A 17076-nucleotide genomic window follows, 5' to 3' on the forward strand; every position below is an offset into this window, starting at 1 on the left:
TGGCCGGTTTGTTGGAAGCATCTTGCTAACATGTTAGCAACTTAGTGCTAGTAGGTTCCCAATGGGAACGGAGATCAGTGGATTTCACTCAGTCAGCACTTATTCATATCTTTGAACAGTTCATCGTACAGCCCTAATGGCACAGTATTCAGCCCAATTCTGACAAGACATGAGTTTGTCTCCCTTATGTTGAGGAAAAAACTGTGACGGTTGTGTCAGAGTCAAAACAAATGAAACACACTTTAACAAACATTGAGAAGGAATTTGGCTTGTCGTGGGAATAAGTAAACCACCCCTCACTCGGACAGTTTTCTCAGACTTGTAGGTGAAGGGTTAAAATATTTTTCATTGGATAAATAGCATAACTAAACATATGAGACAAGAGAATTCTAAATTTTCCGACCACAGGACCAAGTAGCACTTAGCAACGACACTGTTAAGGAACGCTATGGACGGCGGATACATGTAAGAGGAGGAGAGTTTAGTGTCGGAGGTCGTGGATGAGTCTCCTCCGTCATCCGTGAGTTCCTCCAGAAGAAGCTAAAAATCCCAGCGGGTAAGGCAGAAAACATCACCCCCCATCGCGTCCACCGGCTCGGAGGTAAGAAGCCTGATAAATCATATTCTAGACCAATTGTTTTTAAGTTTGAGCATTACAAGCAGAAAGAGCAGGTCAGCAGTCAGGGTAGAGAGCTGAGAGGAACAGATTTCAGCGTCAATGACCAGTTTCCAAAGGAAATATTAGATCGCAGGCGAGTGTTATTCCCAATCAGGAAGAAATACATCAGTGAAGGCATCAGAGCTACAGTAGCAGTTGACAAACTTTATATTAATGGTCAGTTGTCCAGGGATCAGAAGATCACTCCTTGGCTTTATTAGATGCACAACAGGTGGGTTTAAAAGCATGTGACACCTGATTAAAGTGTATAGAACATTTCACGGTGATAAATGAAATATATGCAGAGCTCTAGAGCTCTAGGCTTGCACGGTACGACTGCTAGTTACAGCTGGGTACAGAATGTATGGGCTGGGGTTCTTCTTCTTTCACCTTTTCTCACTCATTGCACTCTCTTAATTCTCTGCCTTCCTTTTCCTTATTCGTCTGCTTCTTCCCTGTGGTCCACACAATCACAAGCATACGGTTTGATGCTACCTGGGTCTAGGTATAACTATTTATTCAGAGGCATGTACTTTTCATCTTCTCACTCACACCTATGGTGAATGTAAGGTTTGTGACATGGAATGTGCATGGGGCTGGCACCAGAGAGAAGAAGCTTAAGATTTTTAACCAGCTTAAAAGATTAAATGCAGATGTTGTCTTATTGCAAGAAACCCATAAATCAGCGGCATCTATAAGTGATCTTAACTCCCCTGAGTTCCCTGATGTGTTTGCAGCCTGCTATAACTCTAGACAGAGAGGGGTAGCAATTTTAATCCACAAAAACCTCAGTTTTACTTTATTAGACAAAATTATAGATCCTGATGGCAGATTCATCATAATTAAAATATCTATTTATAACCAAAAGTTATGTATTGTCAGCATATATGGTCCAAATGTTGACGACCCCTCATTCTTCCTCAAAGTTTTTCATGCACTTTCAAAGCACGGGGACTGTTCTCTAATTATTGGGGGTGACCTCAACTTTGGACTAAATGGAGAAATGGACAGGTTGAATACAACAGGGACCCAGCGCAGTTGGCAATCATTAAACGTAGTCAAACAATACATGAGTGATTTTGGTCTTTGCAATGCATGGCGATCTCTTCATCCCAACAGTAAGGAATACACTTTCTTTTCTAATAATCATTCCTACTCTCGTTTGGACTATTTCCTAATCAGCAGCTCGCTGCTGTCTGATGTCTCAGATGCTGTAATCCTAGACTAGAGCTAAACAAATATATAAAACTAGAAGTAAACGAATATATTGAAAAACAAAATAAATGTGTTACTCAAAGACTCCGAATAGAAAACTTTGAATATAGCAATAAGTCAGGAAATTTCTTAGCTAATCAGCTAAAAATAAACAAAGAAAAAACGACTATATTTGCAGTTACTGATTCAATTGGTAATACATTACAGGATCCGGAGGATATTAACAATGCCTTCCCAGATTTCTATAAATCTTTATACACATCACAGTCAAATCCATCAGATAATGATATCAAGCGATTTCTGGATAAAATAACTCTTCCTAAATTATCAGAGAGTCAAAGAGCGACCTTGGACTCACCGCTGTCTACAGCTGAAGTTCAGGAAGCATTATAAAGCATGCCAAATAATAAAGCGCCAGGTCCAGACGGGTTCCCTACTGAGTTCTATAAAGAGTTCTGGAACATTCTGGCCCCAACGTTCCACAGAATGCTGCAGGAAACTCTAGATAATGGCACATTTCCAGTTAATATGAATTCTGCCACCATTAGTCTCCTGCTTAAGCCAGGCAAAGATCCTATGTTTCCCAGCAGCTATCGTCCCATATCCTTAATTAATGTGGATATTAAAATAATCTGTAAAACTTTAGCAAACCGATTAGATAAAGTCACTCCTCTCATAATCCACCCTGATCAAACTGGTTTCATTAAAGGAAGGCAGTCAGCTGCTAACACACGCAGACTGTTTAATTTAATAGATTATTCCTACAGCAAAAATCTTAAATCCTATATATTGTCTTTAGATGCAGAAAAAGCATTCAATAGAGTAAACTGGAGATTTTTATTTGCTACTCTACATAAATTTGGTTTAGGTAATTCCTTTATAAATTGGTTAAAAATATTCTACAGCTTCCCAACAGCCTGTGTCAGGACAAATAATCCAACATCTTCCAGCTTTTGTCTCCAGAGGGGCAGCAGACAGGGATGCCCCCCCCCTCACTTTTTGCTATTTTCATTGAGCCTCTGGCTGCTAGGATCAGACAAACTAATGTGGTTAAAGGTATAAAAGGCATGAAAATAGAGCATAAAATTAGTCTTTACGCAGATGATCTATTACTTTATCTCCAGCACTCAAACACTTGCCTCTCTCAAGTGATTAGTTTACTAGAATTTTTCTAAAATGTTTCAGATTACTCTATAAATTGGTCAAAATCTATAATACTACCAATTAATTGCTCTCTACAGAATCCCTCAGGTCTACAATCAGGAAATATCAAATATTTGGGAATTACTGTGTCATCTAAACTGGCTGAGTTACCAAAACTCAACCACATCCCTCTTTTTAAAAAGATAGAAGAGGACCTAGAAAGATGGAAATCGCTTCCGATCTCCCTTATGGGTAATGGTAATGATCTCGGCCTGGATGTTTTCTGTCGCTTGTGGGGTGAGTGGTTTCATTGTTAAAGGAATAGTACACCCAAAACATGATTAGCCTTCATTTTCTACTCACCCCCATGCTGAACAACACTCTGGAGTACTTTTTTGATATCTCAAATGCATCTGGAGATCTGGGAGGCTTCTTGCTGTCTGCTGACATTCAAATAATGGAGGTCTATGGTGACCGAGACAGAAAGGTCAATAAAAGTCTACAAAAACGTGTCAATATTCCTCCATACTGCTCGTCCAATGTATTCCAAGTGTCCTGAGTGGGTAGCATCCAGAATTTACTCGAAACGAAGTCATTTAGAATGTTTTTAGAGCATAAACAGTAGTGTATAGGATTTCCTGAAAGCGCGCACATGCGCGATCCCGACGCTACTGAAGCCGGCAGACCAAACCAGCGCATTCAGCTCGGCAAAGAACTCATGCTCTTCCTCAACACTGAAGTCCTCAGACATTTTTCTTTCGTTGTTTCTTTCTTTGCACAGGTAAACAGCACATTTCTTCTTCTACGCTTGCATTATCGGCAGAGCAGACAATGAATGCGCACTTTCATCTGGTTTGGTCTGCCGGCTTCCGTAGCGTCGTGAACGCGCAGGTGCGCGCTTTCAGGAAATCCTATACACTACTGTTTATGCTCTAAAAACATTCTAAATGACTTCGTTTCGAGTAAATTCTGGATGCTACCCACTCAGGACACTTGGAATACATTGGACGAGCAGTATGGAGGAATATTGACACGTTTTTTGTGGACTTTTATGGACCTTTCTGCCTCGGGCGCCATAGACCTCCATTATTTGAATGTCAGCAGACAGCAAGAAGCCTCCCAGATCTCCAGATGCATTTGAGATATCAAAAAAGTACTCCAGAGTGTTGTTCAGCATGGGGGTGAGTAGAAAATGAAGGCTAAAAATGTTTTGGGTGTACTATTCCTTTAATGTAGTGGGGGATCACATCTCTGGTGGTGGAGGGAAGAGGATTTTAGAAGGGCTTTGAGTCTGGCTCCCTGTCCCCACCCTGGTGGGGGCTTCGTCCAGGGCGGGGGCTCTTTTTTTTGGATGACCAGGATGGGGGGGTGGCGGTGTCTGCCCTGTGGCCAGCTGGCTTGTGGGCCCTGCCGCTGGTAGCTGGCCCCCGGGCTATGGTGATGCGACTCGTGGGGCCCCCCTCTCCGTTGAAGCTCTCGGGGAACGGGGTTCTTTTTACATCTCGTTGCAGGTGATAAAGCAGACTGAAAATGTTTTATCATTATCTCCCTTCTATCTCCTCTTTCTTTCATCTTTTCTAATTTTTTTTCAGTTTTTCCTCTTCTGTTCTGTTTACATTGCAGTCTCCATATAATCTGTAAAACTCCCTGCGTAATTATAATAAAGCAATTTATATGCATGAAACAAGCGGAATACTATTGCAATAGCCCTACTGCTCCACTTCTGAAAGTAAAATCTGTTGGGCTCTTTTTCGCATCAAGACAGTTATTCTTATTGCCACATTTCCAGACAGGACACCGTTTAAAAAAAATTTAATAAATAAAAAAAATGTTTGAGCCCTTGCCCAGCAATGCTGCCAGTTCTGTTAGCTCTACGCCTACTGAAGACACAGACATCCATCCCCGTGAACACTGGGACGCAACTCAATGGGAAAGGAGATGATTCTGATTTCTTATTTCAACCGTTGCGTATATTAGCTGCGACATATGAATCAAGATGCTATGACCGAAAAAAATTGATTGACAGATGACCGTTGAAATTTTCTAACTTTTGTGATAATATGGTATGATAAAGAGTACATTTATATACATGTTTAAGCCAGAATGATTTGACATTTAAATATGACTTGGCTACGACTTCAGACTCGCTGGTGGCGTTTCTGCTCACGTTAAGTACAAAACCTCTACAGGAGTTTGCCTACAATGGAGTCGCCAGCTGCTCAAGGTGACTTCTTGTTGGTGGCGGACTAATCACGCCTTTAGCAGTATGATGCTGGATAATACGTGCTGCTTGACTTGTCTGGCTCCCATTCAGCCCGACGACGGGAATGATTTGTGCCCCTCCTGTCCCGGTCTGGAACATATCCGGGAGGCACTGTCGGATAACGCTTGCTGCAACTGACATGCCCCGGTCGGTCAGGCTGGATTGGTTGGCTGTGCTGGAGCAGCCTACTGACTGGGCGGGCGCCGCATACAGGCGGACAGCTGCAGGGAGTTTGTCCACAAGAGTGGATCATCTCACCACACAGCTGACTCAAATGAAGGCCGTTCTCTAGTCCTTTCAGATTGGTGGTGATTGCAGCGCAACTCTCCCTCCCAAGCAGGATTAAGTATCACTCAATGATGGCAATGCTATTTTGGTGGCTGCCTCTGGCAGCCATTTCTCTGAGGACTTTCCGGGGCTGGGTCCCGAGGCCTCTGGGTCTAACTCCATTGCCTTCCTGGAGGATACAGGGGAGTCTGTGACAGCCGCCATTCGAACGGCTCTTGCCCATTTACAAATTGATATTTCTCAGGCCCAGCATGCAACTTCCAGTGCCTTCTTTCAGCGCAGTAGATCAGATACTTGGGGAGTACATACAGGAACTACATGCTTGCTGGTCAGACACCAAGACACCTTCACATCTGATAGCGGATGGCAGGGCCCTGGCAGCTATGCAGGAGGCACCAAGGGTTGGCTAGGGGCAGATGCCAGTGGTGGAACCTGGCAATGCCTCTCTTATTATCCCACCTGATGAGGCTTTTTGGCCCAATGCCCGTTGTCCGCCCCATCGGTGCCATATGGGCCAGATTGGGAACTCTCTCTCCCATCTTATCCTGGCCCTGTCTTTCTCCTTGGAATCTTTCCACTGGACCGCGCCATGCAATGCCTGGTTGATGCATCTCTGCATGCCTTTACTCTCATGATCAAGGAGCTTGGACGCACACTTTCTATGCTGGTTCATGCTCACCGCCAGGTCCGGTTGGTGCAGTCGCCGCTTACCGATCCTTGTAGAAGAACCCTCCAGGCTCTACCTGTAGTTCCAGGGGAACTTTTTGGTTCTGCAGCACTGGACGTGTCTGATAGTAAAAGCTCAGGCCTCTAGAACAAGACAGCAGCTGGCAGGAATTCACAGACACGATCATTAACCAATCCACACTTGGGATTGGTTAAGAAAAAGCCCTGGCCCCCTTCTCCTTCTTCCATCGAACCCCAGGATGCCAGGTTAGAGATCGATCCAAAGATCTGCTCCAGATTAGGGAAACCAGGCTAGATACCAAGCTGACGCAAGGTCATCTCATCCCTTTCGAGCCGCAGTCTGATCGGCGTCCTCCCCAGGCTTCAAAGAGCAGAGGGACCCACAGGTGATGCCTCGGGGCCTGCAGTTGGTTATTTTACCCCGGGACAGCTTGGCATCTGCGTTGCCCGCATCATAGATTTGTGGCTGTGGTCCACCCTGTCCCGCCGGTACCGTATTCAATTCCGCCGCAGGCCACCTGTCCCTGGCCATGTCAGGATGACTGTGATCCGTGACTCTGTGAAGGCATAGGAACTGGACTGAGAAATCTCCACCTTGCTGGCTACGGGGGCTATAGTGCCTCTGGACCCGCTGTGGGCTCCAGCGGGCTTTTATTCCATATATTTTCTGGTTCCGAAGAAGACCGGGGGCCTACGTCCAGTGTTGGACCTCAGAGGCATGAATGTCTACTAGAAGGCCATGCCTTTTCACATGCTGACCACCAAGGAAGTGTTGCAGGCAAATTCCCTGGGCGATTGGTTCTTTCTTAGATCTCAGGGAGGCTTATTTTCATGTTCCAATCACTTCTCCCCATTGGCGCTTTCAGGGAGGCACTTCCAGTTCAGGGTCCTCCCGTTCTGACTTTCACTGTCTCCCGGGGTGTGCACCAGATGTGTCGCAATGACTGCTTGCCTGTCACCCTGCTTGCCTGTCACCCATTCTCATGGCGTCAGATAATGGACTTGTACACTATATTGCCAAAAGTATTTGCTCACCCATCCAAATTATTGGAATCAGGTGTTCCAATCACTTCCATGGCCACAGGTGTATAAATTCAAGCACCTAGGCATGCAGACTGTTTTTACAAACATTTGTGAAAGAATGGGTCGCTCTCAGGAGCTCAGTGAATTCCAGCGTGGAACTGTGATAGGATGCCACCTGTGCAACAAATCCAGTCGTGAAATTTCCTCGCTCCTAAATATTCCACAGTCAACTGTCAGCTGTATTATAAGAAAATGGAAGTGTTTGGGAACGACAGCAACTCAGCCACGAAGTGGTAGGCCACGTAAACTGACGGAGCGGGGTCAGCGGATGCTGACGCGCATAGTGCGAAGAGGTCGCCAACTTTCTGCAGAGTCAATCACTACAGACCTCCAAACTTCATGTGGCCTTCAGATTAGCTCAAGAACAGTGCGCAGAGAGCTTCATGGAATGGGTTTCCATGGTCGAGCAGCTGCATCCAAGCCATACATCACCAAGTGCAATGCAAAGCGTCGGATGCGGTGGTGTAAAGCACGCCGCCACTGGACTCTAGAGCAGTGGAGACGCGTTCTCTGGAGTGACGAATCGCGCTTCTCCATCTGGCAATCTGATGGACGGGTCTGGGTTTGGCGGTTGCCAGGAGAACGGTACTTGTCTGACTGCATTGTGCCAAGTGTAAAGTTTGGTGGAGGGGGGATTATGGTGTGAGGTTGTTTTTCAGGAGCTGGGCTTGGCCCCTTAGTTCCAGTGAAAGGAACTCTGAATGCTTCAGCATACCAAGACATTTTGGACAATTCCATGCTCCCAACTTTGTGGGAACAGTTTGGAGCTGGCCCCTTCCTCTTCCAACATGACTGTGCACCAGTGCACAAAGCAAGGTCCATAAAGACATGGATGACAGAGTCTGGTGTGGATGAACTTGACTGGCCTGCACAGAGTCCTGACCTCAACCCGATAGAACACCTTTGGGATGAATTAGAGCGGAGACTGAGAGCCAGGCCTTCTCGTCCAACATCAGTGTGCGACCTCACAAATGCGCTTCTGGAAGAATGGTCAAAAATTCCCATAAACACACTCCTAAACCTTGTGGACAGCCTTCCCAGAAGAGTTGAAGCTGTTCTAGCTGCAAAGGGTGGACCGACGTCATATTGAACCCTATGGATTAGGAACGGGATGTCACTTAAGCTCATATGTGAGTCAAGGCAGGTGAGCAAATACTTTTGGCAATATAGTGTATCTGTGCTCGTCCTGTTGGATCTCAGTGCTGCATTTGATCCAGTTGATCATAATATTCTTTTAGAAAGACTTGAATATTTTGTTGGAGTTACAGGAACAGCTCTAGACTGGTTTAAATCTGATCTATCTGATCGATTTCAGTTTGTTCATGTTAATGATAGATCTTCCTCATGCTCAAAGGTTACCTGTGGAGTACCACAGGGATCAGTGCTAGGACCAATTCTCTTTACTTTATACATGCTCCCAATCGGTAGAGTTATTAGACAGCATGGGATTAATTTCCACTGTTATGCTGATGATACCCAGCTATATCTGTCTATAATCCAGATGAAGCTAACCCATTACATAGATTACAGGCATGTCTGAAGACATAAAAACCTGGATGACTCTTACCTTTCTGCTTCTGAATGCAGACAAAACAGAAGTTATAGTCTTTGGACCAGAGTCTCTGAAAAAGAAGTTGATTAGTCAGTCACTTCATTTGGATGGGATTAAACTGATTTCAGATAATAAAGTAAAAAATATTGGTGTTATTTTTGATCAGGACCTGTCATTTAAATCCCAGATCAAAGAGGTTTCTAGAATTTCCTTCTTTCATCTGAGGAATATTGCAGAAATGAGCAATCTCCTGTCCAGGGGTGATGCTGAGAAACTAGTCCATGCATTTGTTACTTCAAGGCTGGACTATTGTAATTCTTTACTATCAGGAAGTCCACAAACTGTAGTTAAAAGCCTTCAGCTGATCCAAAATGCTGCAGCCAGAGTTCTGATGAAAATGAAAAAGAGAGATCATATCTCTCCTATCCTGGCTTCTCTTCATTGGCTTCCTGTTAAATCCAGAATAGAATTTAAAATCCTCCTTCTCACATATAAAGCCTTAAATGGCCAAGCTCCATCTGATATCAGAGATCTGATTGTTCCTTATGTTCCTAACAGAGCACTTCGCTCTCAATCTGCAGGTTTACTAGTGGTTCCTAGAATTTCTAAAAGTAGAATGGGAGGCAGATCTTTTAGTTATCAGGCTCCTCTCCTGTGGAACCAACTACCAGTTTTAGTCCGTGAGGCAGACACCCTGTCTACTTTTAAGGCTAGGCTTAAAACTTTCCTTTTTGATAAAGCTTCTAGTTAGAGTGGCTCAGGTTATCCTGATCTATCTCTATAGTTCTGCTGCTATAGGCTTAGACTGCTGGAGGACATAGGGACCCCTTTTTCATCATTCTGCTTCATTCTATCTCTATTCTCCCACTCTGCAGAATCTGTTAGTTCAATCTCTAACATTCTGCTCTCTCTGCTTTTTCTCATAGTAGCTTCATCTGGTCTGTTCCTGTTTGGCTGTGACTCCATCCTGGAGAGAAATATCAGCTGTGCTGCTGCCATCAACATCTTTGTTTCTAGATGTTGGAGCTTGGCCTGTTTTCTAGTGTAGTCCTGTTTCTCTGACTGTGACTAACTGGATGTGCTCTCTTCATCCTCTGACATGGGAGCTGGCTCGGAGCTCGTCTGCCTGGCTGTGTGTTTCCTGGACGGGGCCGCCTGTGGAGCTGGTTGACAGTTGCCTTTTGTATCTATGCTTCTTTTTCTATGTCTGCTTCTGTCTCCTTGAACCCCAGTGGGCCTCAGCAGATGGCCGCTCACACTGAGCCTGGTTCTGCTGGAGGTTTCTTCCTGTTCAAAGGGAGTTTTTCCTCTCCACTGTCGCTACAAGCATGCTTAGTGTGAGGGATTGCTGAAGAGTCAATGAGTCGATGCAATCAGCTGGTTTTCCTTAGATAGAAAACTTTGAATCAATCTGACTGGATGATCTGGTTGAACTGGATCTATAAAGTGAGCTGAGATGACATGATGTGAATTGGAGCTATAGAAATAAATGAAATTGAATTGAAAATTTTGGCTGAATTGGTTTAACTTTCTTTGTCCTCTGGTGGCACAACTCTACAGTTTCCATGGCTCTAGCTGATGCTAATATTACTGCCGCTGCTTTTGTTGGGTATAAAGCTCTGTCCCTCACCATCATCATGCAACCCAGTCTCATGGGAAAATGTACCCCCACTACGTTGGTCCACACTGCAAAACGTAGTGGAGATACATTAATGGCCATTTTTTTGTGGTACTGTTACATTTCTTCTGCCTATACGCTTTCTATTGTTTTACGTCCTAGTCACGTGACTTTCAATATTTCAGCTGGGAGAAGAAAAAAAATATATGTAGATGGCCGACATTCGCTCATTTTTTTGTGGAAAGATTAATGACTTGAGTTTGTTTTTGCATTAAAATGAGTTTTGATTACATTTCTAGTGAGAAATGTATAGTTTGTTGCCAGAATATTTACTCAGGGAATGTACATATTCACTTGCTTGTTCGTTTCTTGCAAAGATTTTTCAAGATAATGTGAAACTGTAACATTTTGGTATAAACATGGCTGAGATTTCTCTAACTTTTAGTGGGAAAATCAATAATTTCAATCAGTTTCTGCATTTAAATGGGTTTTGATTACATTTATAGCGAGAAGTGTAGGGTTTATTTACATAATATTTACTTAGTGAACATACATAATCACCCGCTTGCTAGTTTTTGCTACGGTTTTTCGGATCTCGTCAGGATTATGTAAAATTGCAACGTTTTGGCTGCTACCCATCGCCTAGCATTTAGCTGCCGCCCCGATTCAACATTGAATTCTTTGTGATTTAACTCCATCTGACGGATCAAACCCTCGCCACTGCGTGCGTTGCGTCTGAGGTTGATTTTCAGATCAATGCATTACGTCATGGCATACGGGAGAAACTAATTAAACTAGTTAAAAAAAGGATAATGGGTTAAGATCGGATGTGTTTTATTTGGAAATCTACCGGATCCTTTATGCATTTAACTTCCTGTTTGGTGCGGTCCCATTGATGGATTTTGACCAGATTTTGACCAAAGAGGAACTAAAAAAACAAAAAACAATTTAAATACACAACCAGCATATCTGGAATCAATGACAGAGAGCGACTGGGACCAGAAGTTTATTAATTTCTCCCCATTGATTTCCATTCAAAATGTTTTCGCTGCCACCGGGCTCTAGGGAAGGGGCGGGCATACCGCCACCTACTGTTCATGAGTGTGTAGCAACATTGTTTTACATCTATTAAATTCTATTTTTTAATTTTGTATTCTGAAGATAAATAAATAATGCTTTCCTTAATCTATAAATATCCTTTATATTTCCTTTATTTCCCAATAATCCTTTAAGACACCATTCTTGGCCTGTCCTTTCAACTCTTTTCATTTTCTTCCTTTCAGGTCCAGATGTTTTACAGTTCATCAATACGTCTACATTTTCTATCTCTCCACATCCTTCACATTTATCATTATTTTTCCTCCCTATTAATTATAAATTGTCATTTAAATAAGTATGACCTACTCTTAATCTGATCATTATTATTTCTTCCCTTCGGTTTCTCTCATTAATATTTCTATTTAATACTGACTTTTGTACTTTATATAACCTTCTTCCTTTTTTATCTTCATTCCACTTTTTTTGCCATTTTTCAATTTCTTTCCTCTTAATAAATGATTTTCCTTCCCCTTTCCCTAAAGGAATTGTAATTGTTATTGCCTCCTCTAATTGCTAATTTGTCTACTACTACCCCACTACTACCCGTAGTGGGGGTTTTCCCACTTTGACCTTTTAAGGTTAGCATATTGACCAAAAGCTGACACCAAAAATAAAGCAATCAATTATTTAGTTCAATTTAGTTAAATTATTGATTTTCCCACTAAAAGTTAGAGAAATCTCAGCCATGTTTATACCAAAACGTTACAGTTTCACATTATCTTGAAGAATCTTTGCAAGAAACGAACAAGCAAGTGAATATGTACATTCCCTGAGTAAATATCCTGGCAACAAACTATACATTTCTCACTAGAAATGTAATCAAAACTCATTTTAATGCAAAAACAAACTCAAGTCATTAATCTTTCCACACAAAAATGAGCGAATGTCGGCCATCTATATATATTTTTTTCTTCTCCCAGCTGGAATCTTGAAAGTCACGTGACTAGGACGTAAAACCATAGAAAGCGTATAGGCAGAAGAAATGTAACAGTACCACAAAAAAATGGCCATTAATGTACCTCCACTACGTTTTGCAGTGTGGACCAACGTAGTGGGGGTACATTTTCCCATGAGACTGGGTTGCATCATGGTGGATTGTTCTGCACACCGCTAACAGAAACAGGTAGAGATGTTCAGTTGGTGGACCATAAACATTTTTATTTTCACTGGTTCTTCAGTTACTGTGACTACGTGTTGGAAGTCCTTTAGGACTGTATATGAGCCTCATCAGCAGTGATTATATAGTCCTTCATCTTCATTGTGTCGATACGTGTTTCTATGTTAATTGTAAGGAGAACTTGATTTGATCTTTTACGACAGCTTATGTAGGAATTACTAAAAGACTTATTTTCTGACTGGCCCCCTTTAGATTGTAAGTTTAGGCAAACACTACAATAATCAGAGTAAATAAATAAGAACTGAGGAAATAACTGCCTCTCTAGAACGTCACTAAATGCTGAACTTGGAGCTGCTCCAAGTTCAAGCTGAAGTAGGCCACTGAGGGGACAGACCATAATAATCACCCTGCTTGGCCAGACCTGACGTCTCCACCTGGACCTGTAGGTTCCAGCCTCTCCTAGGGTTGACCTAATCGGCTTCTGGCACAAGCAGCAACTCCTCAAACACACATCCTGTGGTTCTGCAGAAGATGCTGGTCTGTTGAAAAAGGGTCCAATTATCTGCTTCATGCAGAGAGAACATCTAAAGAGATCGAGAAACTACTAGAACCAGTCTGACAAGTTGAAAAAAAGAAACCTTTGGCCCATTTAAAACGAAGACTGGAAGAACTCAGGACTCTGTTGATAAAACATCAGATCAGTAGAGCTCATCAGAATTCAGGCTGCAGTCAGCCAGGGAGCATAACAGTCAGAGTGGATGGCTGGGAGAAGGTTGGGTCCAGAACGGCCCTGGACCCATCAGGGGGGTTGTGTCTACAGCACCAGCCTGTGGGAGCTGCCGCAGTGAGTTGAGTTGAGGTTCACAAACATCATGAGGTCAAAGATCTGTCATCCCGCCTCAGGTCTGAGGGTTGGTCTGAGGTCCAATCTGAAGGGAACGGATACTATGAGAATCCTCGGGTGAAGGTAGAGATCTACTGACTGACCGTCCAACTGTCCCCGTTTCACAGGAAGACCTGTTCAGAGCTAAAGCAACGGTGTTCAACAATCAGCCCCAGGATCTGCAGACGGATCCCTTCCACTCTGAAGACCCGTTTAAAGCGGACCCATTCAAAGGTATCTGGACCGTTCCTGTCCACTTTCCTTACAGTTTCTCCTCATTGGCTGATGGCTTCTCCTTATCTCCTCTGTTAGGTGACCCATTTGAAAACGACCCCTTTGGAAAGCCTCCACCATCATCATCTACAGGTAGGTCCCATGAAGGGTTTCCATGGAAACGGTTTCTGGTTACTCTGACCCAGAAGTGAACTGGGCTGCATGCAGTGATCTTTGGGAAAGGACCTGAGAGGACTACATCATCTTTGTTGTGTGTACTAGTATGTTATTGTAGACAGAGGGTTCTGGAAATCCTCCAGGAAATAATCTACACTGAAGGAATTAGGGGCGTCAAAAGCGTCAGGTTTACATGCAAAGTCTATGTGGGAGAGAGTTGAGGGATTCAGTGGAGCATTTCGAGCATTCAGGCATTGGAGCATCAACCAATCGGTAAAGCTTAGACAGACTCTACCTCCAAGCTGTCATCGCTTCCGTAGATACTCTGCAGATGAAAATTAAATAAATATCAAGGAGTCAAACTCCAAGGTTAAATAAAGCAGGTAGAATGGATTGTTATGTAGAAGGAACAGAGAGCAGCTCTGATGACTATTGCTGCACTAAAACATTTTTTGAACTAGGGAGGAACAGTTTATAAATGAGCAGGAAATCCCCCACAGGCTGGCTACAGCAGAGAGCTTTCAGCGGGGATTTCCAGCGCTGCCTCCCGGCGGTATGCTGGAGGTCTGGAGAACTGCAGATTTTTAGTGGGATTATAATTAGGGGTGTAAATCACACCCATCATGGCGATTCGATTCAGTATCGATTTTCTCACCCAACGATTTGATTATTTTTGATACTCAAGAATACCCCACGATACGATTTGATTCTTTTTTTTTTAACCTAACAGGCTAGACAATGTTTTAAATTTGAAAGTTATCAATGAAAGCTGTAATATCGTTATGCATTTTATTTGTTAAACAACAGCAAATAACAGAAGTAGAAAAGTTGTACTCCATGATGCCCCTGCGTTATAGATTCTGAAAGGCTTTGCATCAAAAAAGAATGCACAAAATCAGTGCAATGGGTGCAATGCAATACCTCGGCTCCATAGTGTCAAATCAAAATCAAATCAAATCAAATTTATTTGTATAGCCCTTTACAATAGCCAAATGGTACCCAAAGTGCTTTACAACAAAGCCATAAAATAATACATAACGCATATAAAAACATAGAAGATACAATTCAAAGTGCTGTAGTAGTGCAGTGCTGCAGGACATTAAAAGCCTTCCAGAGGTGCATAGAAAGGAGCACACAGAAAGAGGACATCTAAGAGACAGTATTATAGTCAGAATTAAATGCTAATTTAAAAAAGTGGGTTTTAAGCTTTTTTTTAAAAAGGCTGAGGTCAGTAGTGGTGCGGATGTCAGGGGGTAGTTTGTTCCTCAGTCTGGGAGCAGCGACGGAAAAAGAACCATCGCCCCACTGTTTGAGTCTTGACCTAGGGACCTCTAGCAGAAGCTGACCCGAGGAGCGTAAAGCTCTGCCACAATTGCGGAAAGTAAAAATCTCAGACAAGTAAGAGGGAACAAAGCCATGAATGGCCCTAAAAACAAACAGCAGAAGTTTAAAATCGATTCTGAAACGGACTGGAAGCCAGTGGAGCGATGACAGCACAGGAGTAATATGTTCACGTCTGGACGTGTTTGTTAAAAATTCGGACGGCGGCGTTCTGCACAAGTCTGAGACGAGAAATTGATGCCTGACTGAGGCCAACGTAAAGGGCATTGCAGTAGTCCAGTCTTGAACTAATGAAAGCATGGATTGCCTTCTCAAGATCCTGCCGACTGAGAAAGGACTTGACTTTGGCCAAAAGACTGAGCTGGAAAAAGCTTGAGCTGACAACGGAGCTAATCTGTTTGTCAAATTTGAGCCTATTATCAAATGTTACCCTGAGATTTTTGACATGACATTTAAAAGGGGGGCTAGATTGCTGGAGTTTGTGGTGAGAACATTTGAAATTGATGGAGAACCAAACAAAATGCATTCTATTTTGCTGTCGTTTAAATGCAAAAATGTCTGTGTCACCCACTGCTTTATATCTGTGATGCAGTCCAGTAGCTTAGTGAATGCAGAGTTTTCGTTTGGTCTCAAGGGCAAATATATCTGCAAGTCGTTGGCATATAAGTGAAAAGACTAGTTTTGTTTTTTTATAATTGATCCCAAAGGTAGCATATAAAGAAAACAAAATAGAGCAGAGAACATCCCTGCCCTGTGGCACCCCACAGGGCAGGGATGCCTTTGAGGAGCAGTGATCACCAATCACGACAGAGAAACTCCTGTTTGCCAGGTATGACCTAAACCACTAGAGAGCGGCGCCACAGATGCCGATGTGCTCTAGGCGAGATACAAGGACTGCATGGTTGACTGTCTCAAAGGCTGCTGAGAGGTCCAGCAGTACCAGCACAGCAGGATTCCCAGCCTCCACAGACAGGGCAATATCATTGTGCACCTTTAACAGTGCTGACTCGGTGCTATGTCGGGGTCTAAAACCAGACTGAAATTTATCAAGTATAGAAATTATCTCCAGAAGTGTCTGTAATTGAATAAAAACAACTTTTTCTAAAACCTTAGAAAGAAAAGGAAAGTGGGAGACAGGTCTAAAATTGGAAATTACGGAAGGATCAAGATGTGTTTTTTATTAAGGGCCTAACCATAGCATGTTTGAAGGCAGCTGGAACAGACCCTGAGCTAAGACAAGTGTTTATAAAAACAAGCAGACTTGGCCCAACAGAGCTCAGAACCTCCTTCAAAAACTTGGCTGGAATAATATCTAAGGGACAGTTTGTGGGTTTCATGCCACTAACTGGGGGGGGGGGGGGGTATGGGTCAGCAAAGTCGAAAACAACAGGGAGGTGATCTGAGATAGCAGCGTAGACTATTTCTCTGCGGCAAACTGAAAGCCCATGAGAGATGACAAGGTCAAGTGTGTGCCCATACTCGTGTGTTGGTGCATTAACAGATTGAGGGAGATGAAAGGAGACTAAAAGGCCTTTGAATTCATTGGCCAGTTGATTTGCTGCACAACAAACATGAATATTAAAGTCTCCACAAATCAGCAGCTTATAAAATTGTGGGAGAAACTCAGACAAAAACTCTAAGAACCTTTGAAGAAAGTTTCTTAGCAATAACAAAACTAAATGCAACCAAAAATAACCATTAACCACCAAAAATAACCATTAATCATCATGGATGATGTGT

General features: G+C 43.1%; 1 protein-coding gene across 3 annotated transcripts in view; it reads left to right on the forward strand.

Moving 5' to 3' along the window:
• LOC119777826 (epidermal growth factor receptor substrate 15-like 1) overlaps positions 1 to 17076 on the forward strand; it is a 74408-nt gene that overhangs the window by 45177 nt on the left and 12155 nt on the right. For 2 of the 3 annotated variants that reach the window (XM_038276822.1, XM_038276824.1), the window contains exon 7: positions 13734 to 13971. In XM_038276822.1, the coding sequence (XP_038132750.1) occupies positions 13734 to 13971 (238 nt within the window). The remainder of the gene's footprint in view (positions 1 to 13733; positions 13972 to 17076) is intronic. The other variant, XM_038276823.1, reaches the window with a different exon arrangement.

Source organism: Cyprinodon tularosa, unplaced genomic scaffold (genome assembly GCF_016077235.1).
Source record: "Cyprinodon tularosa strain WSP-4 unplaced genomic scaffold, ASM1607723v1 ctg1278, whole genome shotgun sequence".
Classification (NCBI taxonomy): Eukaryota; Metazoa; Chordata; class Actinopteri; order Cyprinodontiformes; family Cyprinodontidae; genus Cyprinodon; species Cyprinodon tularosa.